Source organism: Lontra canadensis, unplaced genomic scaffold, assembly GCF_010015895.1.
Source record: "Lontra canadensis isolate GAN:19392208 unplaced genomic scaffold, GSC_riverotter_1.0 scaffold104, whole genome shotgun sequence".
Taxonomy (NCBI): domain Eukaryota; kingdom Metazoa; phylum Chordata; class Mammalia; order Carnivora; family Mustelidae; genus Lontra; species Lontra canadensis.
Window position 1 is genome coordinate 3,879,124 of NW_022631098.1, and position 26,680 is coordinate 3,905,803.

Here is a 26,680-nt window from a genome sequence, read left to right on the forward strand (position 1 = left end):
CATGTTGCTATGTACCCTCATTTGAGAGGACTCCTGTCTCTAGTCTGCTCCTGGCCTTAACCCTGAACCTACCTCCCTGCCAACACACTCCACATACTCCCTATACCCAAGGTAAAGCCTGCTTCTAGATCCTTTGATTTGGGCTCAAGAGAAGCTGTCAGGGAACAACAGTGACTTTAAGAATTAACTGCCCAGAGAGCACATTACAGATAATACTACTCCCTAATCTAGAACTTCATTTACATTATGAAATGCTGTGTGTGTGCATCAAATTCTGTCCTCTGTACTTAACATGGATTCTCATTTAGTTCTCCCAACAACCCTCTAAAGGAAGAATACGATAATGATCCTAACCGTACAGGTGAAAAAAATAAGGCAAAGAGTAATTTGTCCCAAGTCAAACAGCTAGAGCGGGGACTCCGATGCAGGCAGTGTGGCTCTAGAACCCACACTTTTAAACTACTACACAGTACTGCACTGTAATAAATGAGGCTTCCTTTCTCCTGGTGTCTAAACTAAAGCAATTCTACTTGATAAAAAGCAAGTAATTTATTTCTCAGTTCACAATACCCAAGAAGCCCACTTGCTGATTAGTTTTTGACCATCAAAAACATTTCACTCACTAAAAATAAGATTTCAATTTGTTAAGAAGTAAGTACAATGAATGCTAACTCCATTCACATTTATATTCAAGTAAGATAGATGATATATTTACAAACAGGAAGCCTAGAGAAATCAACAGAACTAGCTCACAGTTCACAAGGTAAAGTATGTACAAGGTGTGCATGTAGCTGCTTATGATTTTAAGAATTTGCTCACTCTACCAAAACCCTTTCATCTTATAAAAAGACCTTATCAGGGCTTTCAAGATCATCAATTAACTTATCAGGAAGACTAACTATGCCATTTTGTCTAGAAAAGAAACAACTTTCCAGGAATTTTAAAATTGGGTATATTTTAGATCTATGTGAGATACCTAAATAAACCCAAAATATCTACTAGGTAATTTACTGCTGTGTACTCGAAACTCTGCCTCCTGTTCTATTCTCTAAGGTCAAGGAGGTCTGACCAGACTCCTTACTCTTCTGCCCAAATCCTCCCCTGAGTCTCACCCCCAGATCACCTTCATTCCACTTGTAATCATGAAGTCACCTTCCTAATCACTTGGCCTCAGGGCACTAATCTCTCTCCTTCCTTTCTCAATAAAATGTCACCTACAACATTACTTACTGCATCACCTGCGGAACTTAAATAAACAAATAAGATATTAATGATTTCCAGTAGGACCCAGAGAATTTGACATCAGAGTATCTGGATGTAGTCTGCAAGCAATGCCCTTATTCTCTTTCTAAGGCCCCACAGCTGACTCAAATGTGCTCTCAAGAGTGAGAAAAAACACCAGTAGTCCAAATTCCTCAACATGACACCCATGTTAGCTTATCATGAGGCTATGACATGGAACTGCTGTCAGGTGCCTACTTGTAGACTATAATTCCCTGGGCCTTTGCTCCTGCCATCCCCTCTATCTAAGATCTCCACCCATCCCGCTAGAGACACTATCTTTTCATTTCTTTGAGTCCTCATCACAGCGCTTTACTTAGAGGATGTTAAAGAAATATCTGCTCATAATTACCTTTAAAAAGTCCTTTCTTTCCAATCTAGAAATGAGAAAGAATAGCTCTATAGCTATTCCAGATAACTGAAAAGATACCATGAAAAATTCCAAGTGCGACACTGTTGCAACAGCAGTAAAGTTACAGGAAAACATACAAAGAAGTTGCAACAGCTTCCATATTGTATGCTGTCAAAAGCTGCATACTTCATGTGGCTAAATGATACCTGGTCGAAAAGCTGTTTGCCCGTGGTATTGGGCTGGATGGCAAATTCCAGCTCGGCATCCATGGTGGTCACTCGTACGTTGATCTGCAATAAAAACAGAAGGGAAAATCACTAGGAAAGAAAATGTACTTAATGGCAATATTTTTATCTGATTTATAAAATAAAGTAAATATGCAGGCAATGAAAAGCTACACCATATTTGTACCTAAGATTTTCTTCATTAAAGTGATGTTTGATTTTAATCACAGGAAATCTTAAATCTATTTTAAAAAGAAAGAGCTTACAAAGTCCTCTTTTAAAAACATTTATTGAATACTTGGCATACACTAGGCACTTGGCCATGAGCTTTCCATGTTTTCATTAAGCCCCTGTGACAATACTAGGAAATATGTCATGTCTACAGAAACTAAAAGAGTTCCCCACTACTTGACCAAGGGCACAGGGATATCAAACAGCAGAGCAGGTATTTCAGGAGAAACATTAACTACAAATTCTGTGAATGGCATTCACTATTCCATATTTTTCAACACAAAATTCAGATACTCAGTTTTATCCTATTGCAAAAATATTCATTTTATAAAAAGAATTCATCAATTGACCTATATTTGTTAGATTCTATTTTAAATTCTTTTTTTTTTTTCTATAAATACCTTTGTAGCTGGACATTTCACCAAAAACTTGGCATGCCTTAACTAAAATAATTTTAACTCTGGAGTAGCATCTTCACTTAGAATTCACCATCATTTGTTACAAATCAATCTTCTTAACTTTAATTCACATGAATTCTAAATCTGACTTATTTCTCCTATTTTCTTACTCATTATAACAACCATGGCTCTGCACATGTAGCTTTTATCTGAAATACAATCTCTAATCAAACAAGTCTTAGAAATCACAAAACCTTTTGTGATATAATAAATATATATTTGGTCTTCATTCTGTCTCCTGGCAGAGAGCTCCTAAAACCTTTAGAATTTCCTCCGTGATAGAAATAAGTAGAGCCTTTTGTTACTCATAATAATCCCCTTTCAACCATACCTCAGTTTACACTAATAACTCCTAATGACTCATGATGGACCCCTCCGGACCTTCAGGATGGAGGTAGGTAGCCAGAAGAACCAACCATGTGATGAGAGCCCCACCCTAACCTCCAAAGAGAGGAGAAGGGGAAGCGAGTTAATCATCAACGGCCAAGAGTTTAATCCATCATGCCTACATAACGGAAACTTCATAAAAAGCCTAAACAAAGGAGTTCATAGAGAGCTTCCAAGGTGGTGAATGCATCCACGTTCAAAGAGAAGGGTGGACTGCAAATTCTACAAGGACAGAAGCTCCTGTGCTCAGGACCTTTCTGGACCTTGCCCTATGTACCTCCTCTTTGTCTTTATCTTTCATTCATACCCTTGTAATATCCCTTGTATTAACCAGTAACAGCAAGTGTTTTCCTGAGTTCCATGAGCTGTTACAGTACCTGAGGAGGGGATCATGGAAATCTCCAATGTGTAGTCAAGTTAGAAATGTGGGTAACATGGGGACCCACTACTTGTGATTGGTGTTTGAAGGGGACAGCGGTCTCGAGGGTCTGAGCCCCTACCTGCAGCATCTGTGCTAATCCGGATGGCTGGTGTCAGAATGAGTTAAACTGCAGAATACAAAACTGAGGTCTACATAGAAATAGAGAACCGCTTGATGTGGAAAACTTACATATCTACTACTAGAAACTTTGAGTACAGAGAAAGTTTTGTTACCCATAAATCTACCATTCAAATTATTAACTAGAAATGGCAAATAATGCTATAGATCCCAATGTATTTCTTGTGAATTTCTTGTGAATGTATTTCTTGTGAATCTGTCCCAATCCCCCACAGGTAAGCACTAACCTGAATTCTGTATTTGTCATTCCTTTTTTTAAAAGAATAGTTTCAGCACAGATGTAGGTATCTCCATGTAAAATAGCTTTTCTTGATTTTTAGGTGTATTAAAATTGTACAGTACTGGCTAAGAAAGTCTTCTTTCTTGATGTGGGCAATGGTTACATGGTTATATTTATTTTATGAAAACTCATCAACTACACAAATACATTCATCTCCAGATGTATACTCTATTTCAATAAAAAGTTTAAACAGAAATTATACCACATGGCAGTTTGCTTTTTCACCATTTCTAAGCTTCACTGAATTTTCTGTGAGTCGGTGAAATTCATTTAATTTTACTGCTATATGATTACTGCTGGACAATAATTTACCCTTTTTCTTGTCAATGGGTACTAAATTATTTCTAATCTTTTGGCTATCAAGAACAATACTGTTATGAACACTCTTGTGTATGTCTCCTAGTACGTCTGCATCTGAGTTTCTCTAGAAGTACAGACACAGACAAACTCTAGGTGATAAAGCACGAAAGCCTGCACCTCTACCACGTAAAAGTGAACTGGGCTCCCATGTGACTGTATCCACTTACACTCCACCAATAGTACACAAGCATTCCTGCAGGGCTGTATTTTCACCAACAGTGGGTATTATCAGATTTTAAAAAAATATTTACAGTCTAGTGGATGTAAAATGATATCTCAATATGGTCTTACTGGGCAGATATCTGATTCCTAAAGAGGCTGAGACACAGTATGCAGAATTCTAAGACAGCCCCAAGGATCTCCATCCCCTAGTGTCACTCTTTTGATTATGTTACATTACAAGACAAAAGGGATTTTGCAAATGTACTTAAGGTTTCTAATCAGTAGACCTCAAAACTGAGAGGATTATGTGAGTGGAACCAAGCTATTCACAAGAGTCTTTTAAAAGCAAAGTGTTTGGGGGTACCTGGGTGGCTCAGTGGGTTAAGCCTCTGCCTTCGGCTCAGGTCATGGCTCAGGTCATGATCTCGGGGTCCTGGGATGGAGCCCCACATCGGGGGCTCTGCTCAGGGGGAGGCTGCTTCCCCCTCTCTCTCTGCCTGCCTCTCTGCCTACTTGTGATTTCTGTCAAATAAATAAATAAAATCTTAAAAAAAAAAAAAAAAAGGCAAAGTGTTTTCTCTGACTGGTTGAAGAAGTCAGAGAAATTCAAAGTGTGAAGGAATCTGACCTAAGAGAGTTCTCCTTACTGAGCTGGAGGAGCCAGGGAGCAAGGACCCAAGACCAGCCTCTAAGAGCTAAGAGTGACCCCTGGCCAGTAACTAGTTTTAAAAAAAAAAAGGGAACTTCATCCTCCAGTAAAGAAGGATAAATCATTTTTGCAAAAAAAATGTATTCTGCCAAAAGAAGTAAGTTTGAAAGAGAACCCTGGGCTCCAGGTGAAAACAGATGGGCTAAACCTTGATTTCAGGCTGGCGGGACCCTGAGCAGAGAACCCAGTTACATCATCCCATATTCCTAACCTACAAAACTGTGAGATAATAAATGCGGATTGTTTTAAGCTACTAAATTTGTGGTAATTTGTTACAGATTAACAGAAAACTAAATGGTACATTTATTGACCATTTGGTCTCCCCACCTTTGGAAGTATCTGTTAACATCTATTGCTTATTTTTCTATTAGACTGTTTGTCTTTTTCTTTTTACTATGTAGGAAATCTTAATATATTCTAGATACTAATCCTTTGTCAGTTATTTAAATCACAAAAAAATCTCCCAGTTTATAGTTTGTCATTCTACTACTTCTTTATGGTAAACATTTAATATTTTATTTATTTCAGAGAGAGCTAAAGACAGCATAAGACGGGGGAGGGGCAGACAGAGAAGGGGAAGCAAGCTCCCAACTGCGAAGGGAGCCTGTCACTGGACTCCACCCCAGGACCCCGGGATCATGACCTGAGCTGAAGGCAGATTCTTAACCACCCAGGCACCCTATGGTGAACGTATTCTTAATTTTAACATTGACTCTATGAACGTTTTACATACAGGTATCAATTTTTTTTAAGATTTTTTATTTATTTAATACAAATAAATAAATAAATAAAATAATAAATAAAAAATCTTATTTAATACAGAGAGAGAGATCACAAGCAGGCAGAGAGACAGACAGAGAAGAGGGGGAAGCAGACTATTCGCCGAGCAGAGAGCCCGATGTGGGACTCGATCCCAGGACCCTGAGATCATGACCTGAGCCAAAGGCAGAGGCTTAACCCACTGAGCCACCCAGGTGCCCCAGGTATCAAATTTTTTTTACCGTATTTAAGAAATCCTTCTCTACTCTGGAGTCATAAAGATATTCTTAAATTTCATCCTCAAGTTCTGTTTTTCTTAATTTGTCTTCAAAGATTTTTGCTTATGATTTAAGGTAGAGTTCCAATCTCATTTTTAAATCTCTACAGGATAATGATATGGGGATTTAAAATACCTAAGTGATGTATACTGATTAATTAGCTTCCCAAAGACAATTATGTCACAGATCTAATGTTTATAAGGTACGATGTCTGAATTTGTGTTCTCTATTCTGTTGCACTGGTTGACTATTCTGTGAAAACCACACTGTCTTAATCACAACATTTTTAAATAAGTCTTGCTATATGGTAGGGAAAGTCTCCTCTCATTATCTTCAAAACTTGTGAGCTATTCTTGCTTCTTTGTTCTTGTTCCTGACTTCACACAAAATCATAAACTTTCTAAATTACCCCACCATGGGGTGCCTGTGGCTCAGTCGGTTAAGTGGCTGCCTTCAGCTCAGGTCATGGTCTCAGGGTCCTAAGATCGAGACTCACATGGGGTTCTCAGGTCTGCTTCTCTCTCCCTCTGCCCCTTCCTACCGTTCATGCACACACTTTCTCTCTCAAATAAATAAAAATTTAAAAAATATTTTAAAAAACCCATTATGATTTAAATTGGAACTACACTAAATTCATCAGTCCCTTCGGGTGAGAAATAATAGCTTCTCAATAATGACTATTCTTATCCATGACTATGGTTCTCTCTGTGCATTAATGTCTTCTTTAGCATCTTTCAAAACAGTGTTTATAATTTTCTACATAAAAATCATATTAATCAGGGCACCTGGCTGGCTCAGTCAAGAGAACATGGGACTCTTGATCTCAAGGTTTTAAGTTCGAGTCCCCTGCTGAGTACAGAAATTACTTAAAAAAAAAAAAAAGAAAATCTTAATAAAAATCATACTAATGATTTGTTAGAGAACTTTCTCTCATAAAGATAAATTCAAGTCCACAATCACTTGACATCCCAAAAGCATCAAAATCAAGGTTAATACCTTATTTTAGCAAAACTTTAACATGAAGTGATGTGAGACTATCTGGTGGATTAATTTATCCCATTTCAAATGAATAGTCACACAATGACCTATAAAAATACTAATGTTTTTAGATGATACAACAGACCTTGAGGTCTGAAGCTCCACGACATGACATATGACATATGTATATTCACTTTTCTAAAATCCAAAAAATTCCAAATACTGAAACTCATCTAGCTTAAAGGGTTCCAAACACAGGATTGTGAATTTGATGAAGTAGCTTTCCAAAATTGTTTTGCCTTTGTAGAAATGCAAGGGATTTCTATATTGATCATTTTATCAGTTCCCTTGCTGATTGTTATAATGAGCCCGTAACTCCCTGTGTTTACATAATTCAGAGGTCAGAAAATGTTTCCTGTAAGGGGTCAAACAGTAAGTATTTTAGCTTTTGCAGGCTATACAGACTGTTTCATCTACGCAACTATGCTATTACAGCATAATACAGATAATAAATAAGCGTACCACATTCCAATAAAACTAGTCATTGAAATCTGAATTTCATTTAATTTTCACAGGTAAAATATTATTCTTGTAGTTTTTTTTAATCTATTGAAAATGCTAAAATCATTATTAGCATGAAGCTGTACAAAAACAGGTGGTGAGCTGAATGCGGCCCGTGGGCCATAATTTGCCAATTCTTGGTACAAAGAATCTTAACATCTTCAAATAGTGTTTCTTCTAGTCCTTCAGCTTTTTTTTTTCTTCTGTGCAAGTTTCCCTGTTCAGTGCTGAATCAGCAACAATGATAGCATCTTTTGTCTTGTTCTTGATTTTTTTTTTTTTAAAAAAAGCTCCCACTGTTAACACATTAAAAAGAGCTTTTGCAGTTATGGTTTCTTCTATACCTAGCTTAAGAAGTGCTGGGTTTTTGTTTTTGTTTTTTTTTAAATCATGAATAGTTGTTCAATCTTAGAACTCCTCTTTCTGAATTTTTCATATGATTTATCTCTTTTTAACCATGTAAGTGTGGTAGAGACTGCTTGCTGTTTGACCACCAAATTCTAACAGAATTACAGTTGGGTATATGGCTACAGAGCTATAAAACATTTCTCAAGGTCTCCTGCAATTAGATATGGCTCTATGACTAGGTTCTCACCCACAGAACAGACAGAAGAGACAGGCCACTCCTGGGCCTCGGCATAAAACAGTGAGCATGCTTCTCTATGATTTTCCTCCCTTGTTGCTGGCTGACACCCAGACAAAGCAGTTAATTCCAAACTATTTTATGACTTTGATGCTGCTACAAATTAATTTTTTTACTTCATTTTTCAAATTTTGCTACTAGTATGTAAGAAAGGCTACTGATTTTTAAAAATACAACCTTGTGTCCAACAATCTTGCTAAGTTCAGTTATAGTTCTAGTAGCTGTTTTTCAGATTCCTGAAGATTTTCTACATAAACAATTATGCCACAGGCAAATAGAAAAATTTACTTCTTCCTTTCTGATATTTATGCCTTTTGTTTATTCTTCTTCTCTTCCTCCAACAATGCAAATTCACCCTTTGTTACCCTACCTGCTGAGTCTTTAAAGTATTCCCAAAGAGATATTCATGCCAGAAAACTCCAATAGCTATAACCAATGATTTTCTTAAAAAGATAACTGGGCAAAAGAAATATTGAAAATAAAACACCCCAATATTGCTAGATGAAATTTAAAAACACTTATGTCAAAAGGAATAAACCTTAGTCCAGACTATGTAATTATAAAGCTAAGGAAAATCATACACACTCCCTTGAATTAAAAAAAAAAAAAAAAAAAAAAAAAAAAAAGACTATATAATATCAACTCAGTATCACTAGCATCAAAGCTAGAATTATGAGAAAATTAATGCACGGGTCCTTCCAACCTCTCACTGCTTCCTCCTGTAACAAGATGTTACTGTATACTGAGCAGTGAATATGCACAAAGTTCAACCAATTCTCACCAAACTCCCTTAAGTAACTAACTGTCTCCATTTTTTTATAGGAGGAAATTAAGAATTGGAGAGTCTGAAGTAACCAATCAAAAGTCACGGGGTAGGGGGTGGGGATGGCGCCTGGGTGGCTCAGTGGGTTAAGCCGCTGCCTTTGGCTCAGGTCATGATCTCAGGGTCCTGGGATCGAGTCCTGCATCCAGCTCTCTGCTCAGCAGGGAGACTGCTTCCTCCTCTCTTTCTGCCTGCCTTTCTGCCTACTTGTGATCTGTCTGTCAAATAAATAAATAAAATCTTAAAAAAAAAAAAAAAAAGTCCAGAGGGGAAGCGCAGAGCCAGGATATGAACTAAGACAGTTTAGCTCCAGAACCCACGAATTCCCATCTTCACTGCAATGTTTCCTCTACCTCTTCTTCACTGGCTCAGAGTACTTCATTGAGGCCACATTACTCTGAAACAAGCAACAGCGTTATCAGTGCCTTTTTCTTCCCAATGACTCTACCATGACATTTTGCCTTGTTTCAAAAGGAAATTAATGCTACTGATATTTTATTAACTACGTAGTGGTAAAAGTAAAATACACTTACTGGTTTCGGCATTTTTCTTCTCTTTTTATCACCTTCTTCAAAAAATTTCACTTTTATGAATTCTGATGTCACCTGCAGTTACAGAAAAAAGAAAGCATAATACATCTATTACTTTTATATAATATCTTGATGTTAATAATTATAATTGTGAGTTTAACACAGAGCTCTCTAAAAATAAAAAATTTAAAAAAAGAACTCTCTTATTCTAATTTTCAATGTCTTTTATATGATTTCACCTTTTCTAAAAATATTTATAGCTGTGATTTAAAACAGCACGTATCTCAAACAACATAATCTAAAGCCTACCGGTCACCAACCAAAAATTTCAATTTACTCAGAGACTACACATAGCAACGAATCAAGACTGCTAAGGACCCAAATGCTGTCTCTGTCTGTGTTCAGTTCACCTCTACATCCAGCCTGGGAGAGGAGAGAACAGTAAAGGGGGAGACACAGATTCAAGTTCAAAAGAGATGAACTCAAGAATACTTTTCAACCTTTCTTCTGTACTGACAAAGACAAAAGGAAATTCTGATTAACATAAACTCTAAAAAGATAACCTTTTAAAGAAAATTATTTTTCTTCTTGAAAGTTTAAAAATCCACATTAAAATATACTGAGTAGTTTATTTACCTAAGGTGTATTAAACAGCCAAAGAGTACACACTAGCAATCTACATGCTACTCACCAGCAAACTGATGGCCTTCACTGAAATTTAGAGTTGTCCTTGAGGCCAATGTTAAATTTTATCTTGTAAAGCAAAACAAGTGAATCCTAATCCAAGAAATCCATCATGCGATATTGTCTTAGGGTAAATGTTCTTAAAGACAGCTAACAAACCAACAGAAGGATCTAACATTCTTAATCTTTACTAGTTTGTTCATAAAAAAATGACCTATTATTTCAATTTGAAAACCTTCAATAAGGTATATTAAATTACTTGAAAATCAGCTTTCGCTGATAATATCTCTGCCCAGAAAATTCATCCATTATACTAGCATCAACTAAATTAATATATAATTGTTCTAAAACTTCAGTGTCAATTGCTTTTTAATGTTACAATAAACCAGAAAATTCTCCAAATTAAAAAAAAGTGAAACATCATTTCCCTACATTTTACTCAATCATGTGCCAAAGAGACCTCTCTTTAAAAGAAACTTTCACGGGAGATATTTATCTAATAATTGAGCTCTGAAATTCATTCCCTTAAGTCTTAGCTAGGAAATCTTAACACTCCCTCCTACAGTCAGTCACCTGCTTTCATGAACCTAAACTGTACTTGAGACCTATCTTCTCTTTATCTTTTCACCCCACTACTATCTTAATTCATCCTTATCATCTCAGGTCTTAAAACATCCTCAAAACTGAACTTTTCACATTATTTATAAGTTAGTAATTCTCAAATCTGTATTTCTAGAACTTGCTTGGCTAACTTGCCTTGCTCAATGTCTAGATTATCTCAAATGTAACATGGCCAAAACAGCTAAATCTCTATCCTATAGCAAAATCTGCTTTTCTACAAGTCTTGGTGACATATTTCTAGAAAGTTATCACACGGTTTCCTCATGATTTTTTGTATTTACTATGTTGGCAGTCACAATCTTCTATTAATATTCCTAATACTATTAAATTTTCCCTTCCCTTTTGCCTGATTAATCTTGCCAGAAGTTTGCTTAGTTTATTGGTCTAAAGGCCAGCTTTTAGTTTCCTTGATCTTCTGTTTCTTTTACTGTTCTTTTTTTGTTAATTTCTTTTTCCTCATGACTTTTCTTTTCGTTAGTTGGCTTTACTCTGTGGCTCATTTTCTAAGCCCTAAAATTTAAACTTTAAGTAATTCCCAATTTTTTTTCTTTTCTAGTATGTGCATCAAGGTCATAAATATGTCCAAGTATAAGGCAGCTTCATACACAAAGTATCCCCCCATCGTGTCCAGAACATTTTAAAATAACTTTTATCATTTGAATATATCAAGGATGTAGGTATAACATTCGTATACTTAAATATTAAAAAACATGATCTTTATAACATATTGAAACAATACTTTTTCCTTCATCTATTTCACAGAACATAGAAGTTCTTTAAATTCGTCACACAAATGAGGCAGATTATACAAGTACTTTCTATAAGTATTTTATATATTATAAAATATATAAATTAATACTATTATATAATAGTATATAATATTATTACTAAAAATTTATCCCAAACCACACTATTCATTCATATAAAACACTGGGAATTTTCTTTTCCTATTTGTACTGTTAGAATATATTTTAGTATCTGTAGTGTAACCACTGTATTTTTCTTTTAAAACCAGATCTGTTCTAGATTTGCTTTTTTTTTTTTTAATAAATGCTTAAACCACTACCAAATGAACTCTCTAAGTTTTCCAAACTCACATGTACCAAAAGCATTTCAGGTCACTGTGCCTGTTTTAGAACAAAGCAACAACAGAGTTCCTAAAAACACAAATATAAATCTCCTTTTCCAGGATTTTTTTTTTAAATGTCTCACCTTATATTTAAAACCATAACATTTTTCTGAGCAAAATAAGTCAATCAGAGAAAGAAAATTATCATATGATTTCACTCATGTGGAATTTAAGAAAAATAGAGGATCATAGGGGGAAGGGAGGGAAAAATAAAGCAAGACAAAATCAAAGAGGGTGAGAAACCCCAAGAGATTTTTAACTCTAGGAAACAAACTAAGGGTTGCCAGAGGCAAGGTGGGTGGAGGGATGGAGTAACTGGGTGATGGGCATGAAGAGGGGCACATGATGTAATGAGCACTGGGTGCTTTATGCAACTGATGAATCAATGATCTCTTCCTCTGAAACTAATAATATACTGTATGTTAATTAACTGAATTAAAATAAAATAAATATCATTTTTCTAAGTATCACTTTAGTGGTTTCCCACACAGGTTTTTTATATACAGTTATTTCATTGGCTCTGCACGTTTCCCTTTCCAGTTTTGATCTCTAATATGACTAAGAAACTTTTTTTAACTTTCAGATGGAATAGGTCTGGAACAAAGTGTTTTTTATTATTTACTTCTGACTTTACTATACCATAGTCAAAGAGTTCATTCAGACTTCCTTTATGTTTAGTACATAATTTCATTTCTAACTTTCTGCCTATAAATGACAATAATGTATGTTTTGCGTTTGATAAGCTAGATCAAGCCAGACCAAGTACTTAATGTTTTGTTTAGAGTTTCCCTACTGTTGCTCATTTTAGTCTACTTAAGCAACTTGAGAAAAAAATGTATTAAATTTTCCCAGGTAGGACTGTGCATGTTAATTTCTTCTTATACACTGTCACTTTTTAATTTATTTATTTTTTAAGGCTATGCTATTAGGTGAGTACAGGCTTAGAACTGTTACATTTCTCCAGTGAATACTTCCCTCTTCCATAAGGTAATAATTCAACTGCATGTAGAACTCTTAAATTGACTGTTGCTCCCTCAGGATTTGGAGGACAGGATTGTTCTGGCATCTGTTACTGCTGATGTGTTATCTACAGTTAATCTAACTCAGTTCTCTGAGATAATCTGCCTTTGCTTTCTGCTTCAAGGAACTTTCTGGGAGGCATTCTTCGGATTTGCTTTTATTTATTTTGTTCAGGATTTGGTAAGCTTTTCCTTATTCTGAAGATGTATGCTTTTCTTAAATTCTGGAAAATTATTAGCCATTGTCTCTCTCTCTCTCTCTCTCTCTCTTTTCATTCAGCAATTCTCACTGGATACATAATACGTATTTTATTCTCTAGTCCAAACCTACTTTTTTATATTTTCCAGCTCTTTTATCTCTCTCTGCAACATTCCTCGAATCACTAATTCTCTCCAGTTGTTTTTAATGTTTTACCTCTTCAGTAGTTCAGCATTTTGGTAATTATATATTTTTACTTCTAGAAATTTTTTCAGCTATGTAAAAGAATTTAATAATGCTATGCTATTTTATAATTTGTTTTAAATCTTCCTTTGATCCCTATGTTTATTTTTTTAAAGGTTTTATTCATTTTATTTGACAGAGAGAGATCACAAGTAGGCAGAGAGGGAGGCAGAGAGAGAGGAGGAAGCAGGCTCCCCACTGAGCAGAGAGCCCATGCGGGGCTCAATCCCAGGACCCTGAGATCATGACCTGGGCTGAAGGCAGAGGCTTAACCCACTGAGCCACCCAGGTGCCCCTTTATGTTTATTTTTTGTCACCACAAAATTTTCCTGTTTTCAGTTCATTATGGTTTATTTCTTTATAGAGTTTGTAATTTTGGACAGAAAACTTATGTCCCTAACCCATTAAGCAATGTAGTAGTCCTGCAAGCCCTGAGTTTTATACATGTAGCCTACAAAGCTAATTCAGGTTTGCTCATACCAGAGTATTAGGAATTTTTTTAAATCATTTTTAATTTTTTTTAAAAGATTTTATTTATTCATTTAAGAGAGAGAGAGAGCGCACAAGCAGGGGGAGCAACAGAGGGAGAGGGAGAAGCAGGCTCCCTGCTGAGCAGGCTCCATCCCAGGACCTGGAGATCATGACCTGAGCGGAAGGTAGATGCTTAACCATCTGAGACACCAGGTGCCCCTAAAAAAAAATTTTTTTTTCTTGATTTGGGGGTGATGGGTTCAAGCCCCACACTGGGTGCAGAGATTACTTTAATTAATTAATTAATTGATTTTTAAGGAGTTTTAATTGTCCTCTGCTAATTTTTACCTTAACTTCTCATTCTGTATTGCATTACCATATCTGACCCCAAAGCTACACACTAAAGAAGTTAGATGACACTCAGGAGAGCTTGCACAGGCACCAATCATGTTATTTATTAAACCACATGCCTGCTGCATCCTTCCTGTGCAATCTCATCAGTAAGGAAGAACAAGGGAAAGAAAGCAAGAACTATATGCCAGAGTATGTAAACAAAGTTAAAGCACTCAAGTTATAGAAAAAGTAGTTAGCAAACACAGAGTAAATAAATATCAAGTATGTAGGTTTGCAGAAATTCTGAAGTTATAGGTTGATCTAATACTGGAATGAAACAGAGGTAGGTTTTTCTTTTTTTCCTTTTCCTTTAAAAAATGATTTATCCAAGTTTTCAATACTAGAGTTACTTCAAGTTGTACTCTTTATAAAAAGGACCAGAACCTTTCAAGAAAAAAAAATTAAAGCTTTAGGTTTTATAAGAGAGCTCTGAAGACATAAAAGAATAAGGGTATCATAGGCCAACACACACAAAACCAGGTTTTTTACACAAGTGAACTAAGCTTTCAAAATCTCCAACAAACCTGGGGCGCCTGGGTGGCTCAGTGGGTTAAGTCTCTGCCTTTGGCCCAGGTCATGGTCTTAGGGTCCTAGGATCGAGTCCCGAACTGGGCTCTCTGCTCAGCAGGGAGTCAGCTTCCCTCTCTCTCTCTGCCTGCTTGTGATCTATCTGTGTGTCCAAAAAAAAAAAACAAAAACAAAAACAAAAACAACAACAACTCCAACAAACCTAAGCCAACCATATGAACTGTGGGGAGTTGCGGGGTGGTGGCTAACAAAAGCCTCCATCAATAAGGATGTGGTGGATATCTAAAAATTCATGTTTTTATGTTTGTTTCTCAGAAAATACTGTTTCTCTCTTAAAAATCAGGTTAATCTCCACCTTGTTTTGTTCTGTTTTTAAAGATTTATTTGACAGAGAGAAAGAGAGTTTCAGTGAGCACAAGTAGGGAGTACAGAGGAGGGAGAAGCAGGCTCCTTGCTGAGCATGGAGCTAGAGCAGGGCTCGATCTCAGGACCCTGGGATCATGACCTGAGCTGAAGGTAGACATTTAACCAACTGAGCAACAATGCCCTGTACTTAGAGAAGACTCCACAGTTGTGTGCTCTTATACATTAATTCTCTACTAACAAAAATCCGAGAAGATCAGACTGGTCACATTATGGCTATTTTATAGTTAAGAAACAAGGACAACTGCATGAAGATTTCTTGTTCTCAGTCACGCAGATAATCACTGGCCAAAGAGTCTTTTGACACCTATCCTAGAGTTCAGAGGTCTACTATATACTCACCTGTCTTCCCCTATTGGATATTTAAAAAGTACTCGTGGAAATTTACCCGAAGAAAATAATAAATGTGTACAATGATAGAGCTGCAAAGATTCTAGTTACAGTGTTATTTATACAAGTGTATATAATACTGAGATATTAGTTAAGTGAACCATGGTATACCTATAGGTTCTGCTAGACTTCAATGCAGCCCATCAAAATGTTACAGAAAAATATTAAATGACATGGGAACATACCCACAAACTACTAAAAAGGCAGGTTATAAAACCACACATACAGTATCATCACATTTCTTTTTTTAAAGTATTAATGTAAAGACTAGTATGATTATACCCCAAAATATCAAGTCTCTATGAATTAACATGAATTTGTAAATTTCTAAAATGAAAAAGTAGAGCTTTTGTAATAAGAAAAACACTTTCTTTAAAATAAGAGAACAAAATTATTCCAATAAACTGAAGTCAGACCTAGAAATTCACCATAATATTTAATAAAATCTAAGTAGATGAATCTTTTTTCAAAAAGAGAATTTAAAAATTTAACTTTTTGAGGAAAATAATGACTAAGATATATACCTTATGATGAAAATAGATTAATATATTTTATTTAAAATCCGTAGACCCATGAACAAAATAAATAGCAAAATAAAAGTGATGGAATAGAAAAATATCCAATAGTCATTACAAAAAGTTACTAAGGAAAGTAAATAATATATATAAAAATATCACTCAGACCCCACTCAGTAAATGGTTAAAACACAAACTCTCTACAAACTCTTTACAAAATAAACACACAACTGTGCTGATTTAAATCACAAATCAAAATGGCATTAAGGTATTACTGATTATATCTCATTAAACTAGCAAAATAATTATTAATTACACATTCCAATGCTGATGAAGCAGTACTGCTAAACAAGTAGATAAATACTGCTGGTAGGACCATAAACTGGCTCAGTATTTCTAATAAATAAGTTGTCAATATTAACAGAAGCTCAATTTTTTTCTGAAAAGGAACTTCTCCTTCTGGAATAGGCCCCCAAAAAATAAAGAAATACAAAAGAAAGTAATCTGTAGCAAGATATTCTCAGCAGTACTCATTATAAAAGCCAATGATTAAAATTACAATGTTGAGGGCGCCTGGGTGGCTCAGTGGTTAAAGCCTCTGCCTTCCGCTTGGGTCATGATCTCAGGGTCCTGGGATCGAGTCCCGCATAGGGCTCTCTGCTCAGCAAGGAGCCTGCCTCCTCCTGTCTCTCTCTGCCTGCCTCTCTGCCTACTTGTGATCTGTCAAATAAATTAAAAAAATAAAAAAATAAAAAATAAAATAAAATTACAATGTTGAAACTCTGATAACATGATGGACTATTACAGGTTTTCTCTGTATTATGACAAATTGTATAAACATTTACATTAGGATAAGTGATTATGTAACCATTCATTTTAATTATGTAAAATGCAGGTATCCTTACAAATATCTTGATATACAGAAGTGGCCACTTTATAATCAGGGTCTTATTTTCTAAATTGGTTATATCTCAGTTTAGGAGCTTATATGACATATATAAGAATCCCACCTTAGGGACGCCTGGGTGGCTCAGTTGGTTAAGCGGCTGCCTTCGGCTCAGGTCATGATCCCAGCACCCTGGGATCGAGTCCCACATCCGGCTCCTTGCTCGGCAGGGAACCTGCTTCTCCCTCTGCCTCTGCCTGCCTCTCAGCCTACTTGTGGTCTCTCTCTCTCTGACAAATAAAAAAAAAAAAAAAAAAAAAAAGAATCTCACCTTAAATTTTTTTAGGATCCTGCTGTGTTTTTAGTTATTACTGAAAAATATATATTTTAGTATGTATGTGTATTATGTATATGTAAATATGTATTTAGTTATTACTGAAAAATATATCATAACACTTAACACTAATATAATATTTAACCTCAGTAATACATTTCTAATCCTTGCATGATTGCATTAGTATGTTTTTTCTTTTTTCCTGAAACTACCATTTGTTAGTACCAGAATGGACAATTTAATAAAATGTCACATAAAGAGCTAAGATACCAAGACAACCAAGATACATGTCTTTGGTTTCCATCTCTAACTGATTCATCTTGAAATCACTGTCTTTCAGAGTCTTCCTTTCTTTCTTTTCTTAAAAAAAAAAAAAAAAGATAATACACAATGACCTAAACCATTGTATATCAGAGATACTTAATACAAATCAACTCTTCTCCCATCTGTCCTCATAATACATAATTACGGAGAAAAAATTTACTCCCTCCTCCCTACTCTTGCTAAATTTTTTAAAGTGGTCTTACCCTACACCTGTCTGCCATACTGACTCCCCAGAAGCAAGGAAGCACAAACATGGCAAAGACATACTCAACAAGTAGGTTTTTTTTTTTTTTAAAGATTTTATTTATTTATTTGACAGACCGAGATCACAAGTACGCAGAGAAGCAGGCCGAGAGAGAGGAGGAAGCAGGCTCCTCGCTGAGCAGAGAGCCCGATGCAGGGCTCAATCCCAGAACCCTGGAATCATGACCTGAGCCGAAGGCAGAGGCTTTAACCCACTGAGCCACCCCAGGCGCCACTCAACAAGCAGTTTTAAAAGATGCTACGAGCATACACATTTCCCATTGCCAGAAAATTAACTGTATGGTTATGTACTCTAAATACAATGTTTAGGGGTGCCTGGGTGGCTCTGTTGGCCAAGCATCTGCCTTCCACTTAGGTCACAATCCCAGGGTCCTCGGATGGAGCCCCACATCTGGCTCTTGGTTCAGCAGGGAGCCTGCTTTTCCCTGTTCCAGCCACTCCCCCTGCTTGTACTCTCTGTCAAATAAATGAATTAAAATCTTAAAAAAAATAAACAAACACAACGTCTACAGATAAAGCATTTATATGAACCATTCTCTTCTTTGTCCTTTAACTCTGAGGGTGACCCTAAAACCTTCTCTCTACCACAAACAATGGAAAAACAGCCTCAAGCTAAACACCCTGAGCTCTATTAAGTCAGTGGTACAACAGACTCTTCCCACCTGCCAGGTGGTAAAACAGGTGTTAAGTCTAATCCATACTGGCCTATACTGAAGCTTCAATAATTTATACCACACTGCCTAATTTTACTCTTAAGATCTTCTTTTCCTCCATGCCTAACTATAAATTTTTTCCTGTCTTTTGAGACACAGAAGCTATCTCTGAACCAACTCTGATTTCTCCACAGACCAAAAAGTTACAAAAGAATTCCTTTGCCAATTTACTGGGGAATTAGGAAGCAGTGTGACAAAGAGAAATATAAACTAAATTAATAAGGTAACTCTGGCAGTCAAAAACCAACACAATAACAACATCTACAATAAAAAAGTTCTTAATCACTTTTCCCCTGGACGGGCCCTTCGGTGAAGCTTGTGAAGCGTTTCCTAGAAAAGCATTTTAAAATGCGCAAAATAAAATACATTAACATTGCATAATTCCAATTATATTGGAATGCAATTATCAAAATATTAAAATCACACATTTATGACACAGTAATATCTGTGCTTAATTAATCCTTAAATAAAAGTATTTACAAGTGGAGCTAATGATTAAACTTCTAAGTAATGATGAGTTTATTTCTCTAACAGTAACAGACTATGAAAATATCTACAATTTCTATTGGTAGTACTGCTAATACTACCAGTTCCCCACATTAATAATGGAAGAAAACATGTTAAAAAGATGCAACTTTTTTCTCTATCCAAGTTCACAAACACAGGCTTAAAACCTCTACTATACACAGAACTATTTATCGTATTTTCAGCTCAGTGTTAATACTGAATTTAATAGCAATATTAATGCACCTTTAGCTATATAATGCCATGTCATTTCCAAAATGAAGCAAAAAGGGCAAAAAAATTTTAGCTCCATTATGCAAATTAAGGGCAAAACCAAGGAGAAGGCTTGTGAATGAATAAAGTATCCGTAGAATACTCGCTCTCCAGCCACTTTTACATCTATTACCTAATCTTCATAATAACTACTCACTTCCCTCTGCCCAAGATAGGTAGATACCACAATCCCTCATTCTTTTAATAAGGAATTTAAGATTTAGATAAATGACCTGCCCAAAGTAATAAAGCTAGTTAACCATCAGAGGTCGTCCTTTTAAACCCTAGTCCTAGGGCTCTTCTGGCTTTCCTATTCTGCCTTTTTTCTGACCTCATTCTAGCTAAGCTCATCTCAAACAATTTTAAGAGCTTTTCAAAAAGCTAAAGCTCATTCTTCTGTTGTTTTCAGGTCAAAAGACTACCTCTAAAGACATTATAAGTACAGGTTAATATTGGTATAATCACAGGGCACCTGAGTGGCTCACTTGGTTAAGCGTCCAACTCTAGACCTCAGCTCGGGTCTTGATCTCAGGGTTGTGAGTTCAAGCCCACACCCAGCAAGGAGCCGACTTAAAAAATAATACTGGTATAATCACCTCTGTAAATGGGTTTCCTGTAAGGGTGATATGCAGTTCCAAATAAGGTATTAAGTACTTGCTTATGTAGAAAGTGATTTTTGTTCAAAGATATTTTCAAGGAAATGAAATATTCAGTATTTTTGAGCAATTTTACATGCTCCTGAAAATGCAAAGCAAATTTCTAAAACTTAAAATATAAAGCAGAATTGCAGTATTAAAAACAAAAGCTTCGGGGCGCCTGGGTGGCTCAGTGGGTTAAAGCCTCTGCCTTCGGCTCAGGTAGTGATCTCAGTGTCCTGAGATGGAGCCCCGCATCGGGCTCTCTGCTCAGCGGGAAGCCTGCTTCCTCCTCCTCTCTCTCTGCCTGCCTCTCTGCCTACCTGTAATCTCTCTCTCCGTCAAATAAATAAATAAAATCTTAAAAAAAAAAAAAAAAAAAAGCTTCACACTGAATTCAGATTCTCTTCTAAAAGAAATCTGTAAATCCAAAGGAACACCTTATCTATATTGTTCCCAAGGTGGGTAGAAAAACAATACATTACCATTTGCATCGATAAATTTTAAACACTAAAAGCTAAGAAAGCTAAATCCAGTCCAAGTACTTCATTTAACACTTACGAAAACACCAAAAACTAATACAGTAAGTCTTCAAAGATGTGAAAACAGATTCATGGAAGTCACATTTGCAGCAGGAAAGAAGCAAAGTTCCAAAATGATCTGAATTCTCACATGTAATTCTACGCTTTATAGGTTTCCAAACACCGGACTTTAAAGCAGCTTATTTTCAAGACGGAATAAAGTAATTATGTTTCTTAAATATCTCTTAAATTGGACAAAACTCTCTCATGCAGTCAATAAGGCTATATGGCAGTTCTACCATTAAGCTTCTAATTTTCAAGATATTCAAATCACCCTTTTAGAAACTGGAATGCTACCTGGCTCACAGTAGGGCCTCAGAAGTTCATTAGTGATTTTGCTGAATTAAGTTCACATGTAATATTCAATTGTCTTTTGCTGTTGATTATTGTCAAGGGCAATATTTTCCTCTCATTTACGCTATAAGATGACCAAACAATATTAATAAGCAACACACTACAAGAGAAGCAAACATGAACATGGGGGAGAAAAAAACTCCTCCCAACTAGGTCTCCTAAGTTCAGGACTCTATCATCTCTATTCAAGACTCTTATCAAATTAAAGGCCAGATAATTTGACACTTTTAACAGTAACTAAAATTATCATGCTGGTTGTTGATTAGATGAAGGTAACGAGCTCTTTGGGTACATATATACCAACTTTGCCAAATAACCAAACTCAAATTTTATAGTTTCTCTAAGTCTAGAGTCTACAAATGTCTTAAATATCAGCAGTCCAGACGATGGCTAACAAAGTTTAATCTGCCCCACACACTCAGTAAAAGCCAAACGGTTCCAGATTCAATTGAGCATGGCTGACATTTCCTGTACCCCCATTCTCCCTTTTATCTGTTGCACTCACGTGCCCGCCTCATTCCATACACTAGCCAGGATTTTTGGTTATAAACAACACCTATTCAACTTATTGAAAGTTATTAGTTGGGCGCCTGGGTGCTCAGTGGGTTAAGCTGCTGCCTTCGGCTCAGGTCATGATCTCCGGGTCCTGAGATCGAGTCCTGCATCGGGCTCTCTGCTCAGCAGGGATCCTGCTTCCCTCTCTCTCTGCCTGCTTCTCTGTCTACTTGTGATCTCTCTCTGTCAAATAAATAAATAAAATCTTTAAAAAAAAAAAAGGTTATTAGTTAACGTACACAAACAGTAGGAAAATTTTAAAAATAAAGTAGGAAACAACACTCAAATCTCACATCACAGAAGACTCTGCTTAGAACACTGATGTACTGAATCTTAACTCCTTTTCCTACATACAAGAGCATTTAGGCAGTGACCACGCTTTATAGTACAGCACATCTCTATTACCATTAGTGTGAAGTTCTCAGTATCTTACTCCCCAAATACAGAGAGTATTTGGCACAGAAGTAGAGATGTACCTTTGTTATCTTAAAGTCGGCAACTTTATCCCTAAAGGGCCAGGTAAAGGGGCACCTGGGTGGCTCAGTATCATAAGCATCTGCCTTCAGCTCAGCTGATGATCTCGGTTCTGGAATCAAGCCCCGAATCAGGCTCCTTGCTCAACAGGGAACCTGCTTCTCCCTCTCCCTCTGCTGCTCCCCCTGCTGGTGCTCTCTCTCTGCTCTGTCTCTCAAATACATAAATAAAATCTTTAAAAAGGGAGGAGCAAGTAAATAAACTTCTTAGGTTTTCCAAGGCCATATGGTCTCTGCTGCAACAACTCTGCTGTTGCAGCATGAAAGCAGCCATAGATAATATGTAAACAAATGTACTACTGTGTGTTCAAATAAAACTTTATAAAAATGGAATAGGCTGCATTTGGCTAACAGGCCACAGTTTGTCAACCCCTGCCTTCGGAGTATTATAGCAGAGATCAATGCTTTTGATTTCTTAATTTAAATAAATTTAGTACCCAAGAAGATAGGAACTGACATATTCATGCCAGATTATGTACAACAGATCAGTATTGGATGTGACTTTGGGTGGGGAGCAAGAAAGAATTCAAAACACTTGGTATATGAATAAGGAAAACAATCTAGTAGGAGGAGAATCATAAGAAAGGGCAATCCCAAGGGGCACCTGGGCGGCTCAGTGGGTTAAAGCCTCTGCCTTCAACTCAGGTCATGATCTCAGGGTCCTGGGATCCAGCCCCGCATCGGGTTCTCTGCTCAGGGGGGAGCCTGCTTCCTCCTCTCTCTCTGCCTGCCTCTCTGCCTATTTGTGATCTCTCTGTCAAATAAATAAATAAAATCTTAAAAAACAAAAACAAAAACAAAAAAGAAAGGGCAATCCCATTACCCTTACCAGTGACTAGCTAGGTATGGAATAATATATCCCAATCCCAGCCTATGCGACTAAGAAGACATCTGTTGGGGGGTTTCTGGAAAGGAGAGTCCTTCTCATTCCTCTGAGCACTGCAGTATGGATGGCATGCGAGTCCTGCTGAGCCAGACTGTAACAAGATGTAACATATAAAGGTTAAGGGGGAACACCACAGAGCAGAGAACTGTAAAGAGGAGTCCTTGATGTCATTACTGAGCTATTCTTGAGCCTCCAGACTTTATTATATAAGATCATACATTTCCTCAGTATTTAAGCCAGGTTGAGAATTTTCTATTATTGAGGCCAAAGTATCTTACGTGACAGAAGTCCTTGAAAAAAGATTGCTCACTTCACAGTTTCATTGCAGCTAGTCTTATTAAACTTCAGCTTTCCACAAACTAAAGAAATATTTAAGGTCCCGAAAGCCCATAGAGATTACCTACAACTCAGAAAAAACTATCCGTTACACTTACTGATACTAAAATTTTGTAACTTTACAAATTCTATAATCATGGGGGGAAAACAAAACAATGTGCTACCTCCTTCTTTGATACTGTACCTAAGACATTCCTTCAACAAGGTTTCTTTCCTCTCAGTCAGTGGTTGGCAAACTTTTTCTGAAAACTTTAGGTTTTGCAAAATATATGGCCTCTGACATTACAGCTCACAAAAGCAGTCATATATAATATGTAACCAAATGGGATTTCTATGTTCCAATAAAACTTCATTTACAAAATCAGGAAAGCAGGCCAGATCTGGCCTGCCAACTAGTTCGTTGACCTCTCCTCTAAATGACTAACAGCAAAGACAGTATCTGTCTCAAACAAATCAACTTGACTAAACTCAAAAACAGTTTATTTCAAATGTATATAAATTAGGTAGAAAAGTAACCCAGCATGCCTTGAGCATTCTACTCAAATACATTAGAGTGCTTGATGTAAAAAAAAAAATAAAAAGTCATTATCTTACTGTAAATATAACATCTGCAAAATGCAATTTAGAACTGTTATAGAGTAATACATATTACAACAGAAAAAACAATACAAAACATGATATGCAAATTTATAACATCTACCTATTGAATAAAACTAAGTATTTTAAATTAGTAAATCTAAAAGTATTTCTATACTGGTTATTCAAAGAAAAAAACTATACAACTCGTAACCTGACCGAACCCTTCTTTTCCAGGAAGCTGAAGCTAGAGTTCAGTATTAAATGCAATGAGGAAAGAAGTAAATCCTATGGACTATATTTCCTTTCCAAACAGTTCCTAATATAAAGACACGTATTTTTAAAAGACACCACTTTCCACTACCAATCATATGCCATACTCTAGGGAGAAAACAAAAAATGAACTTCACCTTCCATCATTAAGCAAGAAAATTTGCACAAGCACGTAAACACACTTTGAGATTATAGGAAATCACACTGTGTGATTTCATATAGGAAATCCCATTGTGTGATTTCATTCAACTGATAAGAATCTGAGAAACATTAATGTTCAACACAGTAATAAATAAATACCCTTTCAAAGTTTGTTACAAAATAACCTTGTTTTTATAGACTTTAAAAATCACAAATATGAGATAAAGTATAGGTTAAAGTATAGGTTCATCCTTGCGTAAGTATTGTCATTTTCCATACAGAAGGAAGTGCTAATATCAATCAATCACTTACGAAAAACATGATGGAAAACAGGTGGGGGGGTAGTTCTGGGGAGTGAAGAGACTTTATTTTCCCTTTACATCTTTCTAGATTTTTAAAGTTTGTCATAAAGTGTATTACTTTTATAGTCTTTACAAATGGTTTAATATTTATGTTCAACAGAAATTAAAATAAAGAAATATACCAAGAACTAAAATAAGTAAGAAAAGCAGGATTCTGTGAAAGAGGCTAAAAACTAAGGACCTCTCTGGTCAGACTGGACACTTCGATCATGGAAGAGGGGAGCTTCACTGATTGCAAAAATAAGGGACGATCCCGAAGAACCTCAGCCATCAGTAACAACACTGCAAGGCTTAAAATAACCTTGTAAGAGGGGAGTCCACAGCAACTCAACCCAGGTCCCCCGAGTCCATCACCCCAAGGGTACTATTGGGGTAGTTACCAAGTGTCCATTAGCTTTTGGTCTGCAGGAGGCGCAACCCTCCGAAGACTGGGGTGCCTTCCTTGAGTTCCCAGATTCACAGAAGTAGCATAAAATTATGTTAGCTTTACCCTATCAGGTATGCGCCACTGGCACAACTCAGTCTCTCAGTCTTCACAATCTTCATAGGACACATTTTTTTTAGGCTTTGGTCTTTGGGAAACATCGGTTAAAATTTGCCGTTTTTAAATGGCCTAAGTTAAAATGCATTAAATTAAAAATGGATGAAAAAACAAGATTCCCACCGTCACTCCACACTGGAGACTCTAATTAGACTCTACACAAATTATATTAAAAGATTAAGAACTGAAATTAAAATAAAAATATATAAAGACTTCATTTCAACAAACTGCCAAAGATAAAAATGAATAAAATCTAATTCTGCTCTTCGCAATGGTAAAGCAATCAACAAGAAACAACCCTTGCTCCCCTCCCTGAGACTACGGACAGTGAGAGAAAAGCAAAGTCTGTCATCTCTTACCACCAAAGGAAAAAGAATAATCAGTTTAAGTTCCAGTTAAGTAAGGACAATCTCTAAAACAAAAGACAGACTCAACATACTTTACCCACACCAAAATTAATTATCTTCTTCTACAAATATTTCTAAGTCTCTCCTACACACTCTTCCATGTGTAGGGCTACAGGCGGGAACAAAACAATGTATAATCCACAAGAGCAAGAATTTAACATTTCTAAATGCCATAATCAAATTTTGCCTCATTGAAATAAAACTGTAAAGAACTGCAATGCATATCTATTCATTCCTTAATAATAATATATCAACTGCTTGTTAAATTCCATCCTACATAAAAAAGTGATTAAGCAAAGAAATAAAATCAGTACAATCCTTTTTTAAAGCATTATTATTAACTTCAAAAGGAGTGTTCTACCCTTTGTCATTTGTCACATTTTTATCATATTAGTCTCTGAAAGATAAAACACACTGGAGTTCTGAAAATTAAAAAAAAATATTTAAAAAATAAAAAAAAAAGTGCAATCCTGAATATTAATCTCTTCTCAAATCTAATAATGCTGTTTTGGGCAATGGATTAGGCCATTATTTATTTACCCAGCCAAATGAACGGGGCAATTGTTCATTCAGAGCTCTGTCTGAAATATAAAAGAGTATTTAGTGTCCTAAAAAATGTATGCTTCCTAAACAATAGATCGCAATGTGGATGTCCAAGTACTCCTGTATCAAATAAACCCTTATTATCGTCGACTTTTACATTTGCATCCTGCCAGCCTTAGTGCCACAGGACTGATTAAAACGTCCTCTACACATTCTCAACTCTCTATTTAAATTTATCTCTGGTGAAACTGACTTCACATTTCCAATCTCATTAATCACCACCACTCCTTAAAGGCGGGGGTGGGGGGGGGGGAATAACCAAATACTGAAGAATCCTGCCATACCTGTATAGGAAGTGATGCGCGTTACTAAAACGGACATAACGGAGCGCCCCTCTTTCGCAGTGAGCCCGGAAATGAAGTTGAGAAGCCTTCCCGGGAGGCGGGGGGGGGGGGGGGGGGGGGGGGGG

General features: G+C 36.3%; 2 protein-coding genes across 3 annotated transcripts in view; both read right to left on the bottom strand.

Annotated features, from left to right (window-relative positions):
• Positions 1–9,590, bottom strand: part of RDX (radixin) — a 72,514-nt gene extending 62,924 nt beyond the window's left edge. For both annotated transcript variants that reach the window (XM_032838364.1, XM_032838365.1), the window contains exons 1-2: positions 9,579–9,590; positions 1,840–1,923 (exon numbers count right to left, since the gene is read on the bottom strand). In XM_032838364.1, the coding sequence (XP_032694255.1) occupies positions 1,840–1,923; positions 9,579–9,590 (96 nt within the window). The remainder of the gene's footprint in view (positions 1–1,839; positions 1,924–9,578) is intronic.
• Positions 9,591–9,607: 17 nt separating this feature from the next.
• Positions 9,608–26,680, bottom strand: part of LOC116855573 (hapless 2-like) — a 24,798-nt gene continuing 7,725 nt past the window's right edge. The window contains exons 3-5 of the mRNA XM_032838410.1: positions 18,573–18,579; positions 10,267–10,328; positions 9,608–9,650 (exon numbers count right to left, since the gene is read on the bottom strand). Of these exons, the coding sequence (XP_032694301.1) occupies positions 10,284–10,328; positions 18,573–18,579 (52 nt within the window). The 3' untranslated portion in view covers positions 9,608–9,650; positions 10,267–10,283. The remainder of the gene's footprint in view (positions 9,651–10,266; positions 10,329–18,572; positions 18,580–26,680) is intronic.